Below are 17,018 nucleotides of genomic sequence, written 5' to 3'. Positions count from 1 at the left end.
TGACATTTTACAGTAAAAATCCTGTGAAGCACTTTGAGACGTTTCAATGACATGATAAGGCGCCATATCAACTGCAAGGATCATTGTTATAAATAACTTGCATAATTTAAAAACACTCAGCAACTAAAAGAGAAGCTGTTCCAGGTCTATGCCTGTGCTCCCGTGGACTGATTCTAAAGGGTTGCATCCAAAGATTTCACTACTCCTTCCAACCCTCTGGGAGAAACTTTTCCTTTGTTTGAAAACTCTGCAAAAAAAACCTGTTTCAAATTTTCCTGTCTATTTTCTAGCTCCTAGATTTAACAGGGCAAGCAGGCAGCTCCTAAACCACTAACCATTCGAGTTTCAATTTACCTTTGCTAATATGGCTAAGATCAGCAAGGTAATGGAGTTGGAAACTCATGTTCTTCCATTCAGTTCATAAGAACATCAGTGTAGGAACATGTGTCACCACTGACAATCTCTCTCAGCCTTATTATAATTTTGTTTGTTTTAGCAAGGTCAATCTATACTTTGTACTATACACAGTACTATTATATACATGACCCACCAGACCCCAGAATTTGAGGATTGTGTTGCAGTTTCTCTAGGTATTCATTATTCTCCTTATAAAACATTGAAACTCTCTCAATTTTGCAAACAAAAAAATACACAGTGAATCCATTTGTGTAGTATCCCACTAGTATATCCTGTGAAGTGCATTGAGATGTCTTGACAATGTAATAAGGCGCTATATAAAATGCAAAGATAATTATTATTATTAATTTGATTACACGCTTTGTAATCACTGACAATTAATCTTGCGTGTCTATTATCCTAAATATAACTGATCTAAACCACTTGATCAGATTACAGCCTTGTAACTCACAGGTATTCATTATTCTGCAAATAAACTATCAGATTCTTTAGATTCGATTGTCATTTTAGAATCATAAAATCCTACAGCGCAGAAGGAGGCCATTCGGCCCATAGTGAGAGAGCTATCCAATTGGTCCCACTCCCCTGCTCAAGTAAATATCCAATTCCCTTTTGAAAGTTATTATTGAATGTGTTGCTACCACCCTTACAGGCAATGGATTCCATATCGTAACAACTCGCTGCGTAAAAAAATTCTCATCTCCCCTCTGGTTCTTTTGCCAATTATCCTGAGTCTGTGTCCTCTGGTTACTGACCCACCTGCCAGTAGAAACAGTTTCTCCTTATTTACTCAATCAAAACCCCTCATAATTTTGAACACCGCTATTAAATCTCCCCTTAACCTTCTCTGCTCTAAGGGGAACAATCCCAGTCCCTCCTCCCTGGTTTCATTCTGGTAAATCTCCTTTGCATCCTCGGCAAGGCCTTGATATACTTCTGGTGCCCAGAATTGGAGACAGTACTCCAGCTGAGGCCTAATCAGTGATTTGTAAAGGTACAGCAGATCTTCCTTGTTTTGTAATACAGTGATTCCCAAGTATATATTAATACCGAGTATCAATTATTTCATCAATTACAGATAAAGACACAAGATTTTTAATTTATGATTTATGTGTTCATTTTGATTTTTATAGTATTTCACTGTTTATTTTTACTGTCTTATATCTATGAGAATTACTGGACTAATCGCAACCCATACGTGTTTTTCTGCAGATCCTTACCTATGCAGATTATGTCTTCACTAGTATCTTTACAGTAGAAATCATACTAAAGGTAACCATGTGATTGTACTGACATAAATGTGCATTTTTATCTGCTTTTATGCTTAGTGATAACAAAATGTGTTCCACATATTAGACTTTTAAAGAAGGTTAGAATTCATGGAATTAAAAGTGGCTTGTGATTAGGATGTCAAAAGAGGTTTCCCAGTATCTGTTGTAGGTTCCCTGCCAGGTATAATATCCATATATATGATTTATATCGTATATCCATATATATGATACATATAATATTCATACATATGAAGAGTTGCTATTGCAGTCATACACTATGCGCTGGTGATATCAAGGTATGTGGCCCACTAATAAATATAAGGGAGATAAAGAGAATGTAACAATCTAAACCAATTTGCTGATGTGTTAAGGAATAGCAGAATTCTGAAATAGGTACGGTGACATATATTGAAATCAGAAACAGCAATTTTGTCCAGGGTAACAGGATGTTAAATAGTAAAGATGGAAAACAATATATATGATTAATCACTCTTATAAGCAAGACCAACACTGAAAACTTTTTGATTCGGAATCCAAACTAAAAATCAAAATGTTCCTTTTCAACCTTCAATAGTAGAGGCACATTTGTACTAATGTGTGCAGTTCAAGACATCCTGTCTTTAAAAGGATATGAACGTGTTGAAGAATGTTGCTAAAACAGTGTTGAGGTTGATTCTGAGGCTGAACCTTCTAATGCAGGAGGAGAAACTTGGAGAATTGCATTTGGTTTTATTGTATTCGTTGAAATAACTACAGTATAATGGTATTTTATAAAAGTGGGACATATAAAACGCAAATAGTATTGTTCGAGCTGTTTAACAATGGTCATCATTATCAATAGTTGACAAATTAAGATAATTATTGTTCAAGAAGACACTTAACTGAGTAATTGTTAACTTTTCAAATCTCAGTTGTTTCAAACCTGCTTTCAGATTTGTGAAATCAGCTTTAATTACTGTAGTTACAATGGGAAGGAATTGTAAAATTATCAATGCAAAACTAGTTTTCTGAGCCGAACTGTGCTTAAACAGCACTGCTTTGTACTTTGCAGTCATTCAATAAATCATAGTTTAATGCTCACATTGTTCTTTTAATTTGAGAGTTTCATGACTTTAAAAAGTTAATTGTTACTACATGGGAAGGGAAAAACACAGAAACGGCCTTGGATCATTTTTGATAGTTAGAAATTACATTGTGCATGAGAGGTATGATAAGGATTTTGTTATGTGATGGTGATATCCTGATGAAATTACATTATTAAATTAAAAAAAAACACTTGTGGGGGATGTTATTTTGAATGAGATATCTCTTAGAGTGCTGAACACAAATTCTGATGAAGGATGTTTTTCAAAAGCTTTGCTTTAATTCCTGTTTAATTTGAAAATGCCTCCTTGTTACTTGTTGTCTGGACCTGTTGTTGACTTTGACTCTTTTATATAGATGACTGCTTATGGGGCTTTCATTCATAAAGGCTCCTTCTGCAGAAATTATTTCAACATACTGGACTTGGTGGTGGTTAGCGTCTCTCTCATCTCCTTTGGAATGCAGTGAGTTTGTTTTTTTACATATATTTGTATAAGTTTTTTTAAAAATATAATCAGTGTCAATTTTTGTAATATTCAAAAGTGTTCTAAAATGGACTAATTCCTCACCTCTTTCCTCCTCCCCCACTATTCTGTGGTGTTTTAAACTATAGTGAAAAACAATCCCACACACACAAGAACAAATTGAACTAGCACTACCACAAGATCAGTATCTCACACATACACTGTTTGTGCTTATCCTTCCTTCTAAAATAACTTAATTTTCTTCTGAGCTTGAAAGAGGGAATAATAGTAATTAAATTCTTTCTTTTTTCCAATTCAAACCTTTTGGTAAAGCAATACATGAATTCAAATACTGTTGAAATCTGAGTGTTCTTTGAAGGTTAGTGAACAAAACCTTTTTTAACAGTCCTTGTTTGAAAATCTGGCATTACTGTCTATTTAAATCACTACTTCTCATCTTAGCAGTAATTTTGTTGTCGGAATTGCTAAAGTCAAACCTAAATTTCTATCCCCTTATCCAAGGTCCAATAGATGTCTAATTGGAAGGCATGTTAAGAATTAAATACAAGATATCATTTACACATTTACTAAATATTGTATCTTGTCATTAAATTCATGAGATATAGTGAAGACATCAAGCAACAGAGTATCATCAAGAGAACAATGTTATTCTGCACTTTGATTTCTTGAATTCAATTATGGACGACTCCTGAAAAAATAGATGCTTCAATTGAAGACTGCGCTGAAAACTGAATTCTAGACTAAACCGGTCAACTGGTTCCCAGCAGCAGCAACATCTAAATAGTGTTGGTTGCAACTTAAATTGAACATTGTTCAAGTGTTGAAATTGCTGTGAATTCACCATCACACTGATTTTTTTTAACCAAGTTTCTTTGAACCAGCAGATACATGCTGGTTCAAAGGGCGTTTTTTGAATTTAATAGTGTCAATTTTGTTTTTCTCCCTGATAATCATTTATTTTATTTCAACTGTTGGGAATGATTCAAAGATTAATATAATCTTTATTTCCCTTCAGGTCCAGCGCAATTGCAGTAGTAAAGATTCTCCGAGTTTTGCGAGTGTTGAGACCTTTGAGAGCCATCAACAGAGCCAAGGGGTTGAAGGTACAAGAAATGAATCCTTTGAATCTCTCTTGCAAATGTGTGAATGTTTTTATCTCAGCATCAATGGGAATGTTATGCTGTAACTTTATAACACCCAGTCACTTACTTTCTCATTCAGAGTGAGTAAAGCAGGCCTCTTGTGCCCGAGTGCAAACTTAACTACCTCTCCGGGTGCAATTCTAAAATATTGATATTCAGTAGAAGCCGCTTTAACCGGACGCTGGTTAACCCTGGACATTGGGTAAATTGGACAAAACACCCTGCCCCGATTAATTTGTATGCTTACCCGTTTTAAATACGGTGGTTAATTTGTACAACAATCCGGTCAATCCGCACAAAATGCAGCACTGGTTGCCCCTGAATGTGTACGCTCAGGCCTTCTGTGTCTCGAGCAGTTTCATTCAAGCATGAGCGACTCCAGGCTAGAGATGGGAGGAGTCAAATTACGATTGATTGACAGCAGACTCCAGCCATTCACAAGCAGCTTTGGGTGGTCATTCAGTGAGGTGGCGGAGGAAGGGGGAAGAAACGAGGCAGGGAATAGGAGGAGTCAAATTGTGATTGATTGACGAGCCTGGAGCCATTTGTGAATGGCTGGAGCCCATCCATTCACAGGCGGCTCCAAGGCTGTCAGTCATCTCGGAGCCACCGTTAATTGGTCCTCTTCCCGTCCAATGGGAACAGCAATGGCAGGAAGGCGGGGCCCTGCCCCGGCTCCTCTACTGGGCAGGAGGAGGTCATGGTATTTCAGTTAACCTTGGACGCAGATTAAGCCCAATAAAATGGCTGGCCCTGATGTGTCCGGCTTAACTGGCTCTCACTGTATTTGTTATATTTGTTATTTACACGTGTGTTATCAAAAAATGATAATAACAGCAGAGTATTATAAATTATTTATATTAGTGATTAAACAAAGTGAAATCATTTGCACTTTTGAAGTTTCATAGAATCATAGAAATTTATAACAATTTTATAGAATTTTATACCCCCAGTTTTTGTTTTGTGATCCTCTTGATATTCTTTTACCCCTGACCCTCACGGTTCATTCACATTTCCTTTTACAAAATAAATTGCTTTACGTTTTAGTATGTTGCTCTTTTGTATTGGCACAGGATTAATCCGTGTTTTGTTTACCTTTCCAGCACGTTGTTCAGTGTGTGTTTGTGGCCCTGAGGACCATTGGTAACATTGTGATAGTGACCACTTTACTGCAATTCATGTTTGCTTGTATTGGAGTTCAGCTCTTCAAGGTGAGATTGAATTATTCATTCATTTTTCAATTAGATCACGATAAAGGTTCCATTTAACCCCTATTACAATGTCTGTGATTGCGAAGATGACCTGCCACCAAGCCTCCAAAAATCTTCTTGATCAATCTGTCATAAAGAATTGATTATTGACGGGATCACTTCAAAGAGCAGCTTCTTACAGCTTGTTCTGCTGATCAGTTGCGGGAGAGTCAACAGAAGCCTACCATTCAAGCATTCCACCACTATGTTTAAGTGCATGTGTTTAAGGAGATTAAAAAAGAAAAGAGGGTGTGGGTAAAGGTGAGATGGAGACATAGAGAGAGGAAAGGTGAATTGATCCTGCCCCACTATTCTGCATCTACTGATTAATGCAAATCTTCTTTCTCATAAACACTCCTTTTCAAGGTGATTTCAGCAAACAAACTGCAGCTTTGACATTCTCAAACCAACTTGAAAAAGAACAGCATGAACATATTAAAAGTGTGACCTCATTTATATAGGTAAATTGAAAAAGAGAAGATATTTCCAATGTGAGCTAAATTGGCACAAACATAATATAATGACTGACCTTTTTCATTACTGATATTTCCATGACTCAATTTGATTCAACGTCCTAACTTTGCATAGACTCAGCCCAGCACAAAATCACCTAGAATTTGCAACAAATGATTGATCTCATTCAGAGAGGATCCAGGATGGATGGTGTTGGAAGTGGAAAATGTCACCTTTGTGCATGAACGAATGCTCTTATGAGGTTGGGGCTGAGAAAGTTTCTATGACTTTCTCGCTTATAGGTGTTGTGTGAATACATGGTGTTTTACAGTAGAGCGCTCATTACTGATGTTAGGTGGTCGAAACCTGCAGCTCGGGTGCAAACCCCTCAGTGTCCAGAGCCTTGGGACATCTTCTGACATTAAAGGCGCTATATAAATGCAAATTGTTGTTTCTGTTGTTGTCGAAAACACAGAACTGTTACACAGTAGTGAGTCATGAACACCAATATGCTTACTAATATGCACTTTTGAGGTGCATATGACTGTTATGTGTTAATCTCTTAGTCACCTTCATCTGATGAGTCAATCATCCTTGAAATCATATAATGCTCCATTTATCCAATCTATTGGAAATCAACAATTCATCTCAATGTATACTGTGTGTACTTTTCTTGTTTAAAGGGGAAACTCTATTCCTGCACAGATGGATCCAAGCAAAAGGAATCTGAATGCAAGTAAGTTTATTTCATACTTTTACAGTGTTGAACAGAGTTTCTCACAACAGCTAGGAACATTTAAGAACATAAGAACATTTAAGACACAAGAAATAGGAAATTTCTTCCTATATATATTTCATTTCCCAAGACACACTTTATCCCATGGTCGGGAAAGCAAGCTGTTTTTTCTCTATGATTTTTGTAGCAGCAACATGCCTGTGCCAATGTTGCTCGGTAACCACCTGCTAGGATTTATGCCAAAGCAGCCAACGACATTCCCCTCTCTATATTATTATTTTTTCATTATATATGAGGGAAAACTTTCCTTTCATTGTAGGTAAGATTCAAACACTGGTCCGAAAGGCAGAAGGGCCCTGAACTGTTCAGGACTTCAGGAAAATAGCATTCTCATCAAATGCATAAACAAAAATGTACCAAAAGGATATACAGTACTGTCATTTTTTTCAGAAAGTAGAAATTTGTTTATTTCAGAAAAAAATTGTTAGTCTTTTAAATGCTTATGTAATATTGCAGTAACTTTTAATCTTATAAATATTTCTTTTTGGGGGATCCACAAAATGCACTTTAACTGACATAACAAATGTACTGTGACAAAGAGATTCGGTATTTAATACCATCTTAGCTATGTGCAAATCTGTTCACTGTTTTTGTTGAAGAACTAAAGAGAGCTGCCTCTCATAGAGATTGTTATTTTAATCCATGTCATTCTTGACAGATAGCGCCAGCAAATGTGAGCTATGTGGGCAACCTTACAAGAGCATTTCAGCAGCCACTAGCTGGAGTTAGAAGGCCGCAGTACATGGATGTTTAAGATTAGCCAGGCAGGTTACATTAGGTATTTTGTAAATAAACCTTTAGGCTTTTTCCTGCTGAAAGCTCTGTCTTATTTTATTATTGAAAGGCATAAGTGTGAGAGTGGCCACTGTTCTGTATTTTGTAGAGTCCGGTAGCATGGTGCTTAGCAGGCTCGCCTTGCAAGTGAGAGGACCTGGGTTTGATTCCCGGGCGGGAAGAAACCTTAGGCAGTTCCTATACTCCACACACATCTGTTTACCTAGCAGTAAGTAGGAACTTGGTTATTAGTCAATTGGTGGATTGCTAACCGGGGTTAACAATCCCTTAGCCCCCAAAACACAATAATTTCCTGGTCACTGAATCCACAACTGTTTGTGGGACACTGCTGTCCTCAAAATATACACAAATATACAGTCAATTCACTTTATAGTATATTCTGTGAAGCACTTTGAGACGTCTCAGTGAGGTGATAAGGCGCTATATCAAATGCAAGGATTATTATTATTGTTTCGTACCTCTACTTTTTTTCAGTCTGTCCTTGTACCATTTCCCAACCTAGATGTATAATAGGCATGTGCCACTTGTGCCCCCCTTACAATTAGAATTATTTGTAGGTGTTGATTTGGAAGCATGACATTTCTGCTTCACTTTTAAGGATCTGTAGTGTCACATGTATTACTTATGGAGGGAGAAACTCTGGTGAGGATATCTTTATAGACTTGGTGATGTAAACAACTAGTTAAATAGTGATTGTTCTGGCAGGAATAACCCTTGCATTTTTTTTCATATAGAGCCTTATCATAAAATTGCATCAGCATAATCATTCAGAGCAAGTTTCCCAAATACCTTTAACTGGCTATTGAAGCCTTGCAGGCATGACAGTGAATGTGCCTTTCCTTGCCAGAACACTCAAGCAGCTCCTTCCATGGTGCTTTTATGACTTAGGAATATCAGAAAACATGAACAGGAGGAGGCTATTCAGACCATTGAGCAATTTATTAAATCTTGGCAGATCTTTTAATCCCAAATCTCTGTCCTTTTACCATATCCCTTAATGGTTCTACTGGCAAGTATCTGGCCTGTAATTCCAAATGTGAGCCTGGCTCAGTTTGTAGCACTCTCACCTCTGAGTCAGAAAGATGTGATTTCAAACCCATGTCAAGACTTTGAGTTCATGTCTCAGCTGACACTCCCATGCAATGCTGGAGGAGCGCTATATTATCGGAGGAGCCGTCTTTCGGATGAGACATTAAAATCTGAGGTCCTGTCCTCCTGTTCAGATGGACATTCATATCCCAAAGCCCAAATTGAAAAGAGAAGGGAGTTTCTGCCGGGTCCTAGCCAACATTCACAACAAATTAAAAACAATTGGTCACTCGCTCCATGGTTGTTTATGGGACATAGAGTCCTGTAGCTTAGTGGTTATAGCAATCGCCTCGCAAGTGAGTGACCTGCGTTCGACTCCTGGCAAGGTGAAACCTTGGACAAGTTTCCTTACTCCACACGCCTGATAATATTCCCTCNAAAAAAAACAATAATAAATTGGTCACTTCAATCCATGATTGTTTGTGGGGCACTGCTGTGCGCAATTGGCTGCCGCGTTTTGCCCACAAAATATGCAGTCAATTCACTTTACAGTCTATTCTGTGAAGCGCTTTGAGACATCTAGAAGACATGAAATAGCGCTATATCAAATGCAAGGATTATTATATATTCATGTGCGCAAATATATATTGCATACGCGTTCACATACAAAATATGCACCATCATACCACTTTACAGTATATCGTGTGAAGCATTTCGTCAACATGATAAGGCACTTTATCAACATTTCATTCCTGTTACAAAAACAGCCCACTTCTTGAGGCAGGAGGTATTGAAAGGAAAAGGAGGGATACTCCCACAAATATAGCAGACGTAGTGGCGTGATTGTTAGGGGCACTGTGCATTAAGAGATAAAACAGATGTTCAGTTTGACAGTATTTTAATTGCGAAGACATAAATTTGTGGCCATTGACGTTAACATAACAATTCCAGTTAATGATAAATGTTCGCAACTGTAATTGTTTTAAACCATCATGTTTGGCACTTGTAACTAATTTCATACCCCTTTTATGGAACTAAAAGAATCTATGTTATAACTAAGACCTGTAGCATCTTCTGAAGTTCAATATTCTGTGAGCACAATTACAGTCAACCAATACTGAACACTTAATATGGCCCATTTAGTGGTTTTATGGGGTTACCATTTTTTTGAGGAATGCAAAGAGGGCTTTGAATTTCTGGACATATATACAATTCCTGTTATTTTTTCAAGCCTCCACAAATTCTGTGACATCTTAATTAATAGCCCAAATATACTGCGTGGAATTTTGTTTTTTTAAAAGAACATCTTGTATGTTGCTACAGTGCGCCACAAGTTGGAATGAAAAATTAATTATCCTAAAAGATTCTAAATAAATTGATTGCAGTACATCTTGTAATACTGTACACACAAGTGTGTCAGCTTGGCTCAGTTGTATCACCCTCGCCTCCGAGTCAGAAGGTTGTGGTTTCAAGTCTAACTTTTGAACTTGAACAGACACTCCAATCCGCTGGGGGTGGGGGGTGGGGTGGGAGGGGGTGTTTGCACTGTCGGAGGTGCCATCCTTCAGGTGAGATGTTAAACTGAGGTCCTATTTGCTTGTTCAGGTGGACATTAAAGATCCCGTTGCACTATTCAAAAAGAGAAAGGAGGTTCTCCAAGTGTCCCGGCCCAAATTACATGGATATGCGTGGGACATCGCTGAATTTCACAGTAAATTCAGTGAAGTGCTTTGAGACATCCTTCTGATGTGTTAAGGCGATGTACCAAATGCAACAATTATTATTTTTATTATCATCATTATTATTAAGCACTTCAAAAATGGGGAGGAGTAAGTTGAAGGATAAATTTGTATTTTGCTCTGTCACCATAAAGGACATGGTAAAGTTAGTCTCTTTAGTAAATTTAACAATCCATTTATTTTAAATGTAAATAGGAAATGTTTTGACAAGTTCATCATTCACCCAGTTTCTCTTTGGTCTGTGGTTTTGATCTTTGAATGGGTAAGGGAAAGAAAACAATGTTAATTCATGTTAAAAAAATACATGTTCCATATCTATGACTTGAATGTTTTAGCTGTACCTCTGCCAATACTGTTCAGCACCAGCCCCAAGGGTATACCTTTGCCCCACTATCCATGGTAGAAGCAAAACTAACTCAATGAACCAAAATTATATTCTTCTGTTCCATAAAGAACTCAGAGCACCATTTGGTCATTGAAGTCATAGTGTTTGCCGTTTGTGTTCCAGTAAACACTAAACTTGAATTGGCACCTTGGCAATAAATCAGTAAAATACTGTATGTTGAATAGTTGCCAACTTTGCCTTATTTTATTGAGAGACAATAAAAAGCATAACAAAATTATGCAGCTCCAGCCAAGCACAAAGCACAAGGTCATGTCTGTGCCAATTAAATGTAGTTGTCATAGGCACTGTTTTATCCAAATCGTTACTCTTTTTTAACACAGTACTTTATTGCAGTTTATGCCCTGGGATGACATCATATTGGCATATGTGACACTTGCTGTACTGTTCATTTTACTAGCAGAGTGTAGAACCCTAGTCAACCGATGCATCTTCATCCCATGCAAAAATGCACCCTCTCTCTGTGATAGTTTCACCCTGGCAAAATGGACATGGTGTATCCTCCATAGCACCCAACTTAAAAAAGAGTTTGCCCAAGTCAGATCCAATTAAGTCCACTGTTAGATGACCCCGTGCTTCAAGTGTCATTCTCCCAGGTTCAGCTGGTGATTTTTGATCTCATCTAATCAGGTGGTATTCATAGCATGCACAGAATGTTAACCCCTAGCGTCATGTAACAACACACTCAATTTACGTACCATCAAAGCTGATAAACAACGCTCCAAATTGTTTGATGAGCAACATATTTAGTAATCTTCAGCAATTTTGACAAAATGCAATGATCTTAAAGAATTTATTTTTAGAACTGGATAATTGGGGCAAAATAAATTGAAAAATGTGCACTGCACTTAAAATCTTTACCAAAATAATCAACTGAATCCATTGTCATTACAGAGTTAGGAAATCTCTGAGAAAGAACAATTTAATGTCACCTTTAGGTCTATTTCATCATTTTGTAGCTATAAATCTTATTAAAGCATGCATCTTAAGGGATTGAGCCAGATGAACGGTACGTGCTGACAGTTGATAACTGGCTATGCTCCAAGTTAGAAATATACTCAGGTTAAAAGTAAAGAAATGCAACACAGGCAAAGATCAGTACACACATCACACAAAATAAAGCCATTACTTGGTTAGAGATGTGCTACTGTTTGTTTCAGAATAATAATAATTCACGACGCTATACACTAGGAATAAAACTAATTGCATTTTCTGGATCCAAATACAGTAAAACTCACATAAACTGGATCTGTATTATGATAATAATCCTTGCATTTGATATAGCGACTTATCACGTCTTCGGGACGTTTATAAGCGATTCACAGAATATATTGCAAAGTGAATTGACTGTATATTTTGTATAATGAGGCAGCCAATTGCACACAGCAGTATCCCACAAACAATCGTGGATTGAGTGACCAAATTATTATTTTTTAAAGATTTTATTCGGGTATAAATCGCATAATCGCCAAAGTCGTACATTCCCCCAGCACACCAGCTCTAGCCAGGATCCACTTGCTCCCTATCACCGAAAGTATCAATTTCAAGATCATCACACTCGGTTTCAAAGTCATATTAAGTCATATTAAATGTATATTCCTAACTGGTACAACTTATGTGAGGTTTACCACCCAGAAAATCACTGCATGTTATATTAATATCATGTATATTGGTTGATACATTGTGTGCAATTGAGAATCTAAACCACTTGCAGAGAGACCTCAACTGGATACCGGAGGAATCAACTGGAAATGAACACTTTATTCCAATTTTGCCTCTGCAAGACTAGATTCTTGTATTTATGTTGTATCTCGCAATGTATTGAACTAGATTTTAGCTATTCCAGTTCCCAAAGTAATCTACTTAGCGGGTAGTAAATTTATAGGAAATCACTACTACATTTGTTAAATTGTGCAAATGAACGCTTGGCGAAGTTATCATTGTGTAGTGCCTGAAATATTAGAGATTCCAGATGAAAGCAAAAATTGTTATGAGATACTACTTTGTTGCATAAATGTTTAGCTTGGACAGCATATTACCCTGATAGAATCTACCTGGTGGTATCAGAATGCTTGAGCTTACCGTTATGTGATCTCCCATGTCGATATGTTTTTTGCCTGAATATATCTATAACTAATATGTAATTCTCAAATTAATACAGAGTAGACATAACCCATGACTCTAAAGTTCAAGTGGGTCACTTGTTTCCTGACATTGTAAGACATGTTATCCTGTATCCTACTTTCCCCCACTTTAAATGTTCTATTTAACCACACTTGAGTAATACATTTTTCTAAATTACAGGAAATATGTGGCTAATAGTCATGTCCTCTTGGTGACCCAACCTAATGTGATGTTATTCAGGCCTCACGTCAGAGTCATTGTTACCGGGAAATAACCAATGTTTTTTTCAGGCTTCACAGAACATTCCTTTGGATTTCACGTGGCATAGAGACATTCCCTAACATGGGCTATTCAGAACTAAGATTTTTTTAAATATTTTGATTGAAGAGGAGCCCTATAGCTCAGTGGTTAGAGCAACCCCTCGCAAGCGAGAGACCTGGTTTCTATTCCCAGCAGGGCGAAATGTTGGGCAAGTTTCCTTACTCCATATGCCTCTGTTTGGCTAGCAGTAAGTAGGAACCCAGTTGTTAGTTGATTGTTGGAGCGCTTTTCTGGGGATAATAATCCCTCAAAAAAAAGAATAATTTGGTCACTCAATCCACGACTGTTTGTGGGACACTGCTGTGTGCAATTGGCTGCCGCGATTCGCCCACAAATATACAGTCAATTAATTTTACAGAATATTCTGTGAAGCGCTTTGAGACGTCTTGAAGACGTGAAAAGCGCTATATCAAATGCAAGGATTATTATTATTATTTATTAAAAACAGAATTGTCCTCCCATTCAATCAGGAAGAATCAGTCCAATTCATCTTTTCCAAGGGAATGGAATGTGAGGAGCAGTTGAGCTGTTGTGCAATGCTTTTACAAAAGATTGGCGAGAAATTTATGCTGTTTTTGGTATTTATGTTGAATTATATAAATTCTGAATAGATAATTTGCCTTTCCTGTAAATTTTTGGTGTTTCTGCAATGCGTGAAAGTGACAGTAACCAAAAGGTCTGCTGACTTTTTGGATGTGTTTCACTACTGTACATGCAGATGAGAAAGTATTGTCAGAATTATATTCATAATTTTGCTGCTCCCAGTTGATTTTTCTTGTAAATTATGTCATTCTATATTTTACTATCTGAGTGTGTTATTCAAATCATGGTCTAGGACCCACAGTGTAGGTTATTTTCTATTTTATATGTAGCTAGCTTTTCCTATAAAACACAACAATTCTCTACAATTTTGAGTGTACAGTGGATAATTCTTGCTGTGCATTTAGAAAAGGCATCTGGAGTCTAAATTGCTTCTTTACAGATAAGGAAAGGAAATCTGTGGAGACAGTAATTTAATATTTCCTGGTATTTAATGTTGAGAATAGCATTACCATACTTGGAACAATTCAAACAACTGCCTCCTGGTTAGTGGACTGTGCTGGCAGCCAAAAGTGGCAAGAAAATAAACAGCACAGGATATATTTTTAAAAATCTAATATATTTGGAGAGATCGGTTATAATTATTGGAAATACCTAACAGTATTTATTTCCTATTAACAGAGGTCAATATATTCTGTACAAAGATGGAAATGTAAACCAACCAATAATAAGTCACCGTAAATGGGAGAACAGTGAATTCAACTTTGATGATGTCCCCTCTGCTATGATGGCTCTTTTCACTGTTTCTACCTTTGAAGGCTGGCCACAGTAAGTATGGTAGACTAAATGTTTATGATGTTTTAAAACTCAAAATCAAGTGACTATTTTTTCCCTCTCTCCTCATCCTGAATGCATTTTAATTTTATTTTACTTCTACCGGTGTAATGGTTTTTATTCAACTATGAGCCTTGACTGTGACAGTAAGCTGTTCATCAAGCACAGGGAGTATTGTGATTGAACTACAATCTGGAGTCCTGTAGTTTGGTGGTTAGAGCACTCGCCTCGCAAGTGAGAGGACCTGGGTTTGATTCCCAGCAGGGCGAAACATTGGGTGAAACATTGGGCAAGTTTCCTTACTCCACACTCCTCTGTTCACCTAGCAGTAAGTTGGAACCGGTTGTAGTCGATTGGTGGATTGCTTTTCCGGGGGTAACAATCCCTTCCAAAATAAATAACTAAAAAATAATAATAATTTGGTCACTCAATCCACAAATGTTTGTGAGACACTGCTGTGCACAATTGACTGCTGGTTTCACCCACAAAATATACAGTCAATTCACTTCACAGTATATTCTGTGAAGCGCTTTGAGACATCTCTAAAATGTGATAAGGCGCTATATCAAATGCAAGGATTATTATTATTATTATCCTCTCGTGAAGTCCACATATGCACATATTCAGCTGTAGTTGCTTGGTAATGATGAGGAGCCTGATAGTGATGAGGAGCAAATTGCCAATTTGAAATCAATTCAAGTGTTCACAAGATCATAAAGAGAGGTTCAGATGAAGATGATCTTTTGGCTCAGCTACATACTGAACAAGAACAAAAATCTTAATGTTGATCCCCTGGAGGATTGGGCTCCATTAGAGCTGGCCAAGGATGGAATTATGGGTCTGTTGAGCCTGGTGCAAGAAGAACAACAACAACAAAATTACATTTGTATAGCGCCTTTCATGTCAGGAGGACTCCCAAGGTGCTGAAAGGAGTTCTGGGTGGTTTGGAGATTAGGGAATATGGATACATAGAAACAGGAGGAGGCTATTCAGCTCCTCAAACCTGTTCCGCTATTTTATAAGATCATGGCTGATCTATACCTCAAGTCCAGTTACCTGCCCTTGACCCATATCTCTTAATACTCTGACTTATAACAAATATTTATCTACCTCCATCTTAAAATGTGAATGGAACTGAGAAGGCCAGCAATCAGAGCATTGGAAAAGTCAAGCCTCCAGGAAACAAAGGCCTCTATGAGGGTTTCAGCTGTGTGGGGACTATAGTGGAGGAAGAGGAAGAGGATGTTGTGAAGATGGAGAAAAGTGGACATGGCTAGAGCCCAGATGAAAGATTTTGAATAAAGTATCGAGGTTCCATGAGTTGTTATGAGAAACCTCATGCGCTTAATACAATTTTTTTTTAATGCAGTTGCTAGTTTGTTCTCCACAGCTTGAGTGGGAAAATAATTTCAATTGTATATAATGGATACCAATATGAGCTTTGGTCCTCCCTGTTATGTTGCTGGGTAATGCTACTTGTTTGTGCTGAATAATAGAGTGCTGATGGATATTGCTCTCTGTACACTTATGACTTGAAAGCACATTTATTTTCTTGTTTTATTATATTTGGTGAATTGTGTGCTCACCAAAGGTGATGGTTGTCGGATTCCTTCAATATCAACTAATGCTTAATCCGGTGCAACTTAAGAATCAGTTGCCCGGCAAAGTTTCCTTTTATTCTGCCCCAATAATGTACCTTGATCAACCACATAAGAACATCACTTGCTGCTGTTGAATGCATCAACAAAGTAAAGCAATGACTCTCATCACAGAAGAAAGGAAAACTTGATAACCATTATGGGAAAGACTGCATCCTGGGCAGACCACCCTGGCTACAGAAACTGCTAGGTGCAGAACTGACTGAAAGGGTAGAAGTGGAAGAAAATCAGAAAAAGGAGATGATTCTAAATTTCTCTATTTCAAATGATTATGTGTATTTCTCCTGTCTTATGTGTGCAGGTTGCTGTATCGAGCCATTGACTCTCACACAGAGGACACTGGTCCAATTTACAACTACCGTGTGGAGATATCTATTTTCTTCATCATCTACATCATTGTTATTGCCTTCTTCATGATGAATATCTTCGTAGGTTTCGTCATTGTCACATTCCAGGAACAGGGAGAACAAGAGTACAAAAACTGTGAGCTGGACAAAAATCAGGTGAATAAGCAGTCTCCAGTCTAATGTTCACCTCAGTAAGGCAAAAAAAAATAGAATTCATCTCAGAAGTGAAAAGCATGAAAAACTACAGCTCCTCGATCGAGCTAATTGCAAAGTACTTGGTAACGTGTGTGATTTAAACTGGTGAATAATATTTCATTATCCTGTTGCAGTT

General features: G+C 37.4%; 1 protein-coding gene across 1 annotated transcript in view; it reads left to right on the top strand.

Annotated features, from left to right (window-relative positions):
• cacna1c (calcium channel, voltage-dependent, L type, alpha 1C subunit) overlaps positions 1–17,018 on the top strand; it is a 270,222-nt gene that overhangs the window by 190,643 nt on the left and 62,561 nt on the right. The window contains exons 21-27 of the mRNA XM_042335422.1: positions 1,630–1,689; positions 3,129–3,235; positions 4,272–4,359; positions 5,502–5,609; positions 6,785–6,837; positions 14,530–14,676; positions 16,642–16,843. Coding sequence (XP_042191356.1) covers positions 1,630–1,689; positions 3,129–3,235; positions 4,272–4,359; positions 5,502–5,609; positions 6,785–6,837; positions 14,530–14,676; positions 16,642–16,843 — 765 coding nt within the window. The remainder of the gene's footprint in view (positions 1–1,629; positions 1,690–3,128; positions 3,236–4,271; positions 4,360–5,501; positions 5,610–6,784; positions 6,838–14,529; positions 14,677–16,641; positions 16,844–17,018) is intronic.

The sequence above is a fragment of the Callorhinchus milii genome, unplaced genomic scaffold (genome assembly GCF_018977255.1).
Source record: "Callorhinchus milii isolate IMCB2004 unplaced genomic scaffold, IMCB_Cmil_1.0 Scaffold5, whole genome shotgun sequence".
Classification (NCBI taxonomy): Eukaryota; Metazoa; Chordata; class Chondrichthyes; order Chimaeriformes; family Callorhinchidae; genus Callorhinchus; species Callorhinchus milii.
This window is presented reverse-complemented; position numbering and strand designations above follow the sequence as displayed.